Source organism: Phyllostomus discolor, chromosome 6 (assembly GCF_004126475.2).
Source record: "Phyllostomus discolor isolate MPI-MPIP mPhyDis1 chromosome 6, mPhyDis1.pri.v3, whole genome shotgun sequence".
NCBI lineage: Eukaryota > Metazoa > Chordata > Mammalia > Chiroptera > Phyllostomidae > Phyllostomus > Phyllostomus discolor.
Window position 1 is genome coordinate 51,017,234 of NC_040908.2, and position 11,656 is coordinate 51,028,889.

The 11,656-nt window shown below is 41.4% G+C and overlaps 1 protein-coding gene across 1 annotated transcript; it reads left to right on the forward strand.

Moving 5' to 3' along the window:
- Nucleotides 1-3,231: 3,231 nt before the first annotated feature.
- Nucleotides 3,232-11,109, forward strand: LOC114498529 (uncharacterized protein C2orf78-like). Its single transcript, XM_028514480.1, is given in 6 exon segments — nt 3,232-3,308; nt 3,988-4,078; nt 4,081-4,102; nt 6,939-7,703; nt 9,053-10,612; nt 10,724-11,109. Coding segments are annotated over 6 exon segments (2,901 nt in total).
- The last annotated feature ends 547 nt before the right edge of the window (nt 11,110-11,656 follow it).

Below are 11,656 nucleotides of genomic sequence, written 5' to 3' on the forward strand. Positions count from 1 at the left end.
TTCTAATTTCTGAAAGTACCTTATATACACCCTAAATCATCACAACCATTAGAGATCTGGATAAACTGAGGATCACAAATGTCAGTTACTAAAGATATGATTGCTACATGGCTAAAAAGGTCACTAGTTTTATCATTCTGGGGACAATCATACTCTAACCAAGTTTATATCCACAAGCATTTACAATTCTGAAAACTTCCACATAATAAAAAATCTGTTAATATTATTAGTAAATTGCTATTCACCAAAATATGGAAGTTAGCGCAGCACAGTTTGCAAACTTACAATTAGGCACAATAAAATTTGGTGCTAAAACATAAAATATTGTCTTGGATTTATGAAAAATATACAATATGGGTGTAGTAGCTGAAAAGTATTACTGGTACAAATACCTACGGACATGGCAATATGCAAAAAGTGGCATAAATCTATCAGAAACCAGGAAAACAATATTGGTCTTGTGCTTTCAATTTGCTAAAAGACACAGCTTGAGGTGGGAACAAACTTGGTTAGTTAACACAAGCAAGTCTAGACCTAAACACAATAGGGTTTTCAGAAAGTGTGGGAACTAGCAAAGAGTAGACTATTGCATGGGAGGGAATCCAACATGAGCTAAAAAATAGAAGACAGAGGTGCCAAGGATATTTGGAGCAACAAGCAGCTAAGTAAGTGTTGACACTATAAAATCTACCAGTGTCTGGAAGGGCCCCAGGTACCATGTAGGAACTGAAGGCACCAGGGACCGGTTTCATGGAAGACAATTTTTCCTCAGACAAGGGTGGGGTTGGGGGAGACAGGAGGTGGAGGTCAGGCAGTAATGCTAATTGCCTCCTTGGACCTGGAGGAGGCAGGTAACAGACCCCTGAGTGAAGGGATTCCAGTCTTCAATTAAAACAAAAGTGAGAGCTTTGGAAGGTAAGGCTCACTTGGTTAGAGCATCATTCCATAAAGGTTGTGAGTTAGATTCTTGCATGGGGCACATGCCCAGGTTGCAGGGATGGCCCCCGGTTGGGGCAGCATCCATGCCAAACCAAAGACAACCATTCCATGATTCTCTCCCACTCTCCTTCCTGTCTCCTCTGTCTAAAATCAATGAGTATGTCCTTATGTGAGGATAAAAAAAGGGGAAAGTAACAATGGGTCCAGTGGTAGATGGACTGAGAATGTTTCATTGGGACAAGTCCTACTTATCCCAATGGGAACCACAGACAGGAAGTGGGTCTGTGGGACAAGACAAGGCCCTCACTATAAACAGAAGGCTTGATGTCAAGGTAGAGCTAGATACTGAGTTCAGAGTGCTGGACTAACCTTCTTTAGGTTCCTCCTCCTACATTTAAGATACCTTTAGAGGTTAAGATGATGCTGAGTGAGCAAGAAATAGTAAATCGGACAGAACTGTGGGGAGAACAGTTATAAAGACTGGGCATAGGTAAAGACCAAATTAAGAATTTGTTTAGATAGAACTGAATGTTTGAACAGAATTTTAAGATGTAAACATTTCCCTGTTCCCAGAATTTATCTCACCACATCTTTCCCCAATCTTACGCCACTGATCCTAAGCTTCAGTAATGGTAATCCATAGCTATGGATTCTCTTGATTCCATGGGAACACAGAAAAAGTAGACTGCTCTGGCATATATTTTTAGCCTCATGTTACATACTACTATCGCAAAAGTTGGCCATCTGAGAGGCATGAAGCTTAGGGGGAAGACTTTCAATAAAACTTTTAAGTTTAAACCACATCTTTGCACTGCCACACCCCTCACAATTTCCTCTCAGATTAGTGTCATAACCCACCTTCAAAAATCTCTTATGTTACAATAGGAAAAGTAGGCCTATAAAAGAAAAATGTCTGTTTGCAGATCCCATCTATGACCTACCATCTCGTGGGCTCTTGGCATCTTGTATCACAAACTTCCTACACATGGCACTGACGAGTGCCGAGGCAGATTGACCTAGGTACCTCTAAAGGCTTACCATAGACAACAATAACTAGATCCATATGTTTCCTCCCCAAAAGCAGCTTCATCCACAAACAGGGTGAGACAAATGTAGGTTTCTCATCGTGAATATGAAACAGAGTTAATTCCTGTATTATTATTTATTAATTATTGTATGATTTTCCAAACAAACAACTATACACCTTCTTTGGCCCCACCCTGTGTAGGTCAGTAGCATGTCAGCCCTCACTCACAGTCACAAGAGTGGTTAGTGTGAGCACCACTAACCAGAGCAAGAGAAACAGAGGCAGCCCAGGCCAAGGCGGGCTCATGCCACACATCTCTCCCTTAGGCTTGGCGCACAGCGTAACCCACCACAGTGTCTTTCACACAGACCTCTTTTTAAATGTCTCCACAATGCCCATCAAGACAAGTTGGTTTGTGATGCCTCTAAGTAAAGTCATCAGGAGAAAACCATGCAATATGTCTTATAATGATAGAATCTTTAAAAATTTCACTAGGAAAAAGACATGTGGACAAAAGCAGAGCATTGATACAGGGCATGGATGCAGTCTATGTTCTACAAACATACCAATGAGTGATAAAGATGAGCTGATATGACATGAAACAAAGTGGAAAATACATTTAAGATTATTCTGTCTACTGAACAGAATCCCTGGCAGTTTCTGGAGTACCTAGCACACACATTCTGTTAATGCAAAATGAGGCCACAGCGCGTCAACTCGTTTCTCACAGAAACCGAAAAATCCACACAAATGTCCTTTTTCTGCACACTTTCACCTTGCCTATTCCCTGTTCTCTGTGAATGGCCTTGACTTTCTCTAACTAGTCTCCTCTTCATTTCTGCCTGGCCTTGCACCCAAACATGGCAGACAGAGAATCCTAAAGCCCCAAAATTCTACAATGGCTGTTTGCAAGGGGGAGGAGACTACAGTAACTGCCACACTGGGCACACTTTATGTGAGAAGGAAAAGGGAGAGTACCATGAATGCCTCTGCTGTGTAAAAGGACAGGATGGCAGCATTGCTTCAGGGGCCAAGGAGCCACAGGAGGCAAAATCTGGTCGAGAGAACTGCAACCACAGGCTGGGAGTGGCAAGGTTTGCAAGGAGCTCACTCCTAGTTGTTTGGCATTTGCTTGTAAGGGGCAGACTCTATTTGGGCAAGTCTCAGACACTGAGGGGAAGAACCCGCTGCTCACAGGTGACAGGACATAACACCCAAGAGAGTGAGAATGCAAGATCAAGGCTCATCTCAGAACAATGCCAAGAATGAAGAAGAAAAAGCAAAGGAGAGCAGGAGAGAGATGCAAGTCCAAACTGGCCCTGACCAGCCCAGCCCAGGGAAGGTAGGATTCAAGGAGAAGGAATTTAGAGTGGGAAGCCTTGGGTCACATAATTCTTCACAATGTACACTCAGCCAACTTCATTTAACTCTTTAGCCCTTAATCCCTTAACTCCTAAGGGATTAACTCCTTAATCCTTTTCTCTGCTCCTCCAAAGCCACAGTAAATTCACTGATCAGATGGTCTCATGAAACCTCAGAAAAGCTGTGATTGTGCAACCTATAGGCCCCTTTCTTTCTTCCTGAGGATATTAATAATATATATAATGATAAACATATATGTTATATAATATAATATGGATAATATAAGTTACTACTATTTAATTATATTAATGAATGTCTATAAGAAATATTGAGATGATTCTTTTCCTAATGTAAGAGCATGGGGAAAGTGAGAGTATCACATCTGCCTTGTGGACTACCACATCAGCCCTCAGAGCTCAGCCATTCAGGGGTTCATTTCCCTCTCCTACAATTCCCTCCATCCAATCCTGTCTTCTTATTGGGAATGTGACTCCCTATTGGCTCTCTCATCCCTTTAAACTGCCTGCTTTGTGACATCATTCTCCCACCAAACCTACCACCACCTGGTAGAATCTTGGGGTTTCCATAGAGCAGTTTGTAAATAAATTTGGATCATCACAACTGACCAATGACCAGTAACCAGTGACCAGTGTGACCAGTGACCTTCATACTGGACACTTGTGCTCTTTGGCTCCTGCCAATCACGCATCTGGTGTTGTCTCCTCATCCTTTGCATCTACAGTTGATACTTCTCTTCTTCTCTGACCATGTCAGGTAAGAAAAGAAACTTTTTAAAATTTTGTATTAGATATTTTTGGCCCTAAATTTAGGAGTAGTAAATTTAGACTCAAAACAGCATGGATAAGGGGGAAAAGTATTGATCTAAAAATCTGGAGACTTAATTTTAGTTTTGATTTCAACATTTACTAGCTATGTGACTTTACACAGGTAACTGAATGTCTCACAAAATCTGGTTTTTCCTCATCTACTACCTTAATATATTAGATTGGCTGTTCTTTCTAATCACTTCCTTTCTAATACTGAGTCTTAAAAAGACACCCATATAAAAAGTGAAATCAAGGCTTCCTGAGACGGTTTCAACAGAAACAGATTGAAAACATAGGTGATATAAAAAACTTTATCTATGTAAAATATATGTATGTAGAATATGTATATACACACACACTGGATGTGTCATGTGTAATGTTTTCCCACCACTAACATTTCTGCTCCGGGATTTTAAATTGAGTGCCATTTAAGAAGTAATATATATCAGTTTTTGGAGTTTTCTATCCAGACTAGGTGAGAAGAGAAAATAGGTAGAGAGGATGAAGAGTCCTTGGCAACAGGAGGGACAATATTTAAATGAAGGAAAGTTGAGGAGTATGTTTATCAGCACAGGCCAACAGGAGGAACCTAGAGGGAGGGGGAACTACAAGAATGAAGGAGGAGAGCATGGAGGAGCACTCAAGAACAAAAATGGTAGTTTGTGACGGAATGTTGAAGGATACCAAAGATTTTAAATTAAAGCAGAAATAGCATAGGGTAAAATCTGCTCAGAGTAGGGCAAAATAAAGGTGATTTTTAGCAAATGCTTACATTAACTTACCAGGAAGGAAAGTAAGGCCATAACAGGGTACCACTAGGCAAAGGTGGTTACACAAAAAGTCACATTCCATTGTCTGTGTTTTTCTGTCACCCTTCTGAAAACAGATGGCATTTGACAGTTGAGTGTAACATTTAAAAACTACATTTTTGAAATGTTTCCTATGATCACTATGAAATTGGTTACCTAAGGTGCTGGAAGAAACAGCATTTTCAGTGTTGCACCTGATTTTTACACCATGTAAATGTTTAATCTATTAAAAATAAATATTTTAAATGATATATCCTAATTCAAGTCAGAAAGACTGATTTTTTATATGATATGTTCTGCAATAAAGCTGGTTTTCATCTTTATACTTATTTTCTTCCTAACACAGAGAACATACTGATAAACTGCCACCATATCTTTTTAAATCTTAGCTGCCTAAGAAGAAAAAGAAAAGTCAAGCCCCACATGTCTAATTCGCATTTATCTAGAAACAATTTTGTGGGGTCTCTTGGGGATTCCTACATTAAGTTTTTCTAATGGAAATCTGGTGATGATGGTTTTTAAGGCTTTGGGTATGACACATTCCTGGATGTGGAAGGTCATTATAACCTAGGTTTTAAGATAAATATAAAAAGCTTCATGATATTTTATAGTGTTCTCTTGTGTTTGTTACATGGCTATATTAATTGGAATATGTATTTCCACTGGACTCACTATCTGTTACTTGCCGGGTAATATTCAGATGAACATGAATGAGCACATTAATGGAATCCCTTTATCCTTTGTTGTCTTCTTTATAGCTGTTTTCACTGAAATATTTGTCTATATTGGAGTTACCTGTACATCCACATTTATTGCATTTTGCTACTTGTTATGCAATTTTTACTGATATGTCTTCTCTGCCCCTATGTATAGCTGGGAATTCCTTCAAAATCACCTTTCATTCTAGGCTGCATTTTGGTTACAGTACACACTAAAATAAAATAACAATGTTCACTTTTATAGTATTGCATGCATAAACAGAGCTTCATTTATTATTAAATTTATTATGTTTTGATCCTACTACACTCCCCAGTTTTGATTTATATATATATATATATTTTAGTGCTTTGATATGTCTTTCATTTTTTTCTTTGATATTTAAGAACATATACATCACATGTAATATACCACTTGTTCATGTATGAATTATTGCTGCTGTTATTATTACAGGCACTTTATAGAGGAGTAGCCTAAAGCTCACTTCTTTTGAAAAACACTTCTTGAGAAACACACTCTCACATAGTCATTTTGAGAACAAATCAGAAATACGGCTTCAAAAGGGTAAGAATAACTCTTTATATTTACCAACTGCACTGAGCTACATGTGAATTCTAAGAATAACATATAAACTGGTCAGACAAAATGAGACACTGTGATTATAACGGTAAGAGCCGTACTGTTTACTCTTGGACAAAAAAAAATCACCTATAGTACAGGTTTTATTGCTCCCAGTTAATGGTTGTGTAATACTCTGAGCACAGTCCTGTCAATGCAGTCAGGATGCTATGTGGCCTGAGAATAATCTGACATAATGGGAGAACTCTACAAGTCTGTCTAACCTCTCTGAGCCTCAGTTTCCTCACTCAGAAAATGAGAATGTTAGAACACAGATTCTCTGAAGACCACTAGCTCTAAAACTATTCAATTCTAGGAAATAGCATACAAATCAACACTAGTGCAGCCTCAAGAGAACGACAGGGCAAGGAGAGGTTGCTTCTAGTCTGGAGAACAATATGTGAACCACATAAATTGGGGCTTCTGCACGTTTTTGCTAAGTTGGGAGCAAGGGCAGTGAATACAGAGAATAGCAAACTGCTCCAGCACTCACAACACAATAAACTGATTTGTGATATAGCAGTGAGTATTGGTATTAAAAGCTTACTGATAGCAACAGTCTTAACATGGTATTCTTCAAAGACAGTGAGAGTTCATCAGTCTCATTGCTTTCTTTCATGGCTCTCTTGTTCCCCACAGAGAATTTCCAAAATCGACCTTTCCTTGGAAATTCAGATTCTCTGCACCTCTCTCTTCCTCTAGTGAGTAATGCAACTTCCCTAACAGGCAGTGTCTGCAATTTCTCCAGAGTCCCTGCTCCAGCTGTCAGTTCAGCATGGCTATTACCATCAGCCTCTGGCACCTCATACAAACCACCCATGGGTAATGCCTACCTTTACCAACATGCTGGTGCAACTACATTGTCTGGAGGTGCTGGCCAGAGCCAGATCTCCACCTCAACTGCTTGCAATCCTGGTACTTTTGAGTGGGCTATCACAGGAGGCTCTAAAAAGAAGCCATCATCACTCAGAGATTTCAATGTGACTGTCATTGATCAGGAGACAGCTATTTCTTCCTTGTCTATGGCATCCCAGTATGATACCACTTCAGATGCCACCAACATGCACCATCTGTGTCCATCACTTTCTGCCCAAGTTGTTCAGGCAGCACCATCTCAGACTGCAAATCAGGAACATGGCCTGTCACTTCCCTACCAGGGGGTAATTCAAGGATATTACTGTAATCAAGGCCCCCTGGGGCTTCTGCCATCTGGAGAGCTCAGCCCCTACCTCCAATCCTATGGCTCTGTTGTTTCTTACATGGAGAGCAGGGCCTCTGTCCCTCAACCAGAGTTGATCATGGTACTAAAGGAGATTCAGCCCACAAATATGATACCACCAGCCTCCATGTCAGGAATCTACTCTTCTGTGTCTGCTCAACCTACAACACAGACAAGTTTTCAAGGTGAGTACAAAGAACAAGAAGGAAGAGGGATAAGGTCAGCATTACAATATAGGGTCAGTCAGTCACTGGGAAGTGGTGAGTCCACAAATAGGTAGAATTTAAGTGCTGTGACATAAAAACTACCATCCTCAGTCAGTGCTCTCCAATTAGAGAGTCTTCATGAGAACACCTAATAGAGGTGGAAAGATGGGGCACTGCAATGGCCATATATGCTCCATGTATGAGAACCAAAAGAGTGGATCAGGGGATACCACCCTCTTCACGACCTTATCTGATTAGTCGCTCTGTACTCCCACTGCAATGAACTCCCTTCCCTGATTTACTGCCTTAGTCTATTTGTAAAGGGATTTCAGAACTCTTACTGTGACCATGTCAGTTTCACTGTCCCTCACTTCCTTGCTTTATGCCAGGTTGTAGGACCTTGTGTTCCAAGATCACATCCATAGCAAGCAGCCTAAGAATCTGTGTGTGCTCCCATATTTCATTAGGAAGTGCTTCATTCTCCCTTCCAGTTTGTGGTATCAAGTGTTCTTCTTCTGTCAGGATAGTAGAGAGAATGAAAAAGATTCTATGTGAGAACGTTACTGTAAAATCTTATTAAAATAACTTTCACTTTTTATTTGACTCACAACAATCATATGAAATAGAAAGAACGCCACATGACATCAAATGACCACCAATAAGTAGTAGAACCATAGACTTCTAGTTCTTCATGTAAGGTGTTGTCTATGATCCTTAAAAGAGCTAGTGGTTCTCAGACAAGGTCAAGTTAAAGGAGTTCATCATCACCAAGCCCTTATTATATGAAATGTTAAAGGGACTTATCTAAGAAAAACAAGACAAAAAACATGTATAATAAAATGACAGCAAACTCACAATTATTAATAACCACACCTAAGGCAAAACCAAAAACAAACTAAGCAAACAACTACAACAGGAGCAGAACCACAAAAATGGAGATCACATGGAGGGTTAGCAACAGGGGAGTGGGAGGAGGAGAGGGGAGAAAAGGCACAGAGAATAAGTAGCATAGATGGTAGGTAGAAAACAGACAGGGGGAGGGCAAGAATAGTATGGGAAATGTAGAAGCTAAAGAACTTATGACACATGGACAAGAACTAAAGTGGGGAGTGTGGGTGGGAGCGGGTGTGCAGGGTGGGGGGAAATGAAGAAGGGAAAATGGGACAACTGTAATAGCATAATCAATGAAATAAAATTAAAAACTAGAAAAAAGAAAAACAAGAGAGGTAGCAGAAATGTCTTCTCCATTGTTGGAAGGTGCATGATTGGGTGTATGGACAGCATCTTGCTTACCAGAGACTGACTTCTACTCCTTGATGCCTTTGTAGTGATGGAGAGTTCCCTGGGGATGGAGACTTCCCTGGGACTGCAACCTCCAAGCCAAACATTTTGTCTACCACAAACTCCAGATTTCCCTAAGTCCTGCACTAGCAGAAATATCCAGATACTTGAGAGTAAACCACTGCCTGCACTTGGGGACATTTCAATAATAGCTCCAGTCCAAAGTTCTAGTAATCTCCTGGCATTGCCTCCATCTCCAAGTCAAGAACAGGAAGAGAATAAGAATTTGGATGATATTAACAACAACCTTTCAAAGCCTCTTGATGCCTACCATTTTCCAATAGGAATCCAAGATTCTCCACTGCTCCCTTTAGAAGTGCCTGATATTCACCAGCTCCTGGCTAGCATTGATCCACTACTCTCAGAAAAGCAGCCTGATTGTGAAAATGATGATCTGGGAAAGAATAGCCTGAGTCTTAAATACAGTCCTAAAAACAAAGAGACACTTGAATATGGGACTGAATATAATGATAGCTTTGCAGACATTGCTACACTGGTGGAGGATATTCACCTTCCACAGGTCTTAAATTCTTTGGATGACCTTGATCAATCCAAAGGTCCCAAGGAGGTCAAGATAAAAAATACCAGAGCCCTCAAGTTGAACGAGCTGCAGGAAAACTCAAGTGTCATTAAAGCTCTTGATCAAGCTAGGAAGAACAAACATAAAGCCTCTGAGACCATCAGTGGAGTTCCCAAGGACAAAATCAAACGTGAGAGCCCAGATTGCGTGTGCTTGGGAGAGGTGGGTATTTGCAACGCTGCAGCCAGTGACGGAGCCCCTGAGAGCACAGCCAAGCATCCTAACAGCAAGCCTCAGAAAGCTGCATCCAGCAGGAACAGAAAAACTAAGAGCCATGGGCAGGAGAAGAACAAAAGAAACAAATACAGTTCCAAGAAAGGTGAAGAGAGTAAGCAGTCAGGGAAAAAACTTAAGACAGAAGAGAAGTCAACAATTCCCAAGATGAAGAGGAAGAAGAATCAGCCTGAGTTGACCCAAGAGACCTTCAAAAAACCTCGGACTCACCTAGGTATGCAAATGCTGGAGTCTGTGCAAGTGTTTCATGCACTGGGGAAGAGGCTTGATAAGAAAACTGAACTGTCTTCCTCCCGGGCTCTAGGAAACTCAAGCAACCCCAAATGCCCCCAGTCACCCCCACTTACCAAAAGATGGCTGGATACCTTGAGTGAAGGCAAAGGTCCAGAGAAAACTCAACTCATATGCCAGAAACCAGATGGCAGCGCTGAAAAAGAATGTTCATCTCCATCTCAGTATGAGCTGCCACCTCCTGGCAAGGTCAAGTTGGTACCTTTGCCTTTTCTTAACTTGGACAAGCCTCAAACTCGACCAGTTCCTCGCAGGCCACTGAGTCTGGCATCACGTCGCCCTGCTGTGGCTAATCCTGGTCAGCCTGGTTTTAGCTCTGCTCAGCCTGCTGCAACCAATTCATCGGGACCAACTCCTGCATCTTTGACAGGTCCTGCCAGACCAGACCAGCCAATTTCAAGCAGCTCATCCCAACCAACTTTGACCAGCCCTGCCAGGCCTGGTTCTAACTCAGCTCCACCTGAAGCAGTCAATTCATCCAGACCAAATCCTGCACCTTTGACAGGACCTGCCAGACCAGCTTGGTCGCTTTCCACCAACCCATCTAGACCAGGTCTGACCAACACTACCTGCTCTAGTGTCCCTCAGTCTGCTGCTCCAAGGCCTGCCACCTACAAAACATCAGCTTGCACTTCTTCCCAGAGGGAGCCCATTAGAATTGCTGTGACCAAGCCCCTGACCCCACCAAGGCCTCAAAACCAATATCTACTCCAGGATTTCGCCCTCCAACCAAATCCGTGGAAGAAACCCACTGTCCTTGGGCCAGTCATGTCAAAGCCCATCACAGATGAGCAGAGGCCAGAGCGGGAGGCCATGAAGAGGATGGCTCAGCTAGAGCGTGAGAATGCTGCCAAATACACCTCTTTGGGGAAAGTGCAGTATTTCATTGAAAGGGAAAAAGAAATGGAAATTTCTCGATACTATGGCTATGCAATATGAGATGTTCACATGGTTGGTGCCACTTTGCATACCAACATTTCTCCATAGATACACAGGCATAAATTCTCTATTATATTTTAAAACTTAATAAAATTGAATAAGAAATGCAATAGACTTAATATATGAGTAATAAAAAGACTTCTGAGTTTTGAGATGCTGTTCACTGTGGTTTCTCTTTGGTGAGGGTACGTGAGAATGAAATACTGGAAGGTGAGTGGGAGGTTGAGAGGTAAGGGGTGGGAACTGAGAAAAAGGAAGGAAATTGGTCCATAGCTCCAAAGGCAAAAAGAGGAGAAATGTTCGGGGAGGGGGGGGGTTATAATTAGAAGAAGGAGGAGGGAAAAGGGTCTGAAGTTAGGGTTAAAAGAAAAAAAATTGAATAGGGTTGAAGATGGCAGAAGATGACCCTTGGTTGACCAAAAGAAATGTAAAATGTCTCCCGTGGAGGCTGGCCTTATGTCTCATGATCAACAGATAAGCATATACATTAAAAAACAGAACAGGATGTATTTCTCCCATCCAAGTATTAACCATGCCCCGACCCTGC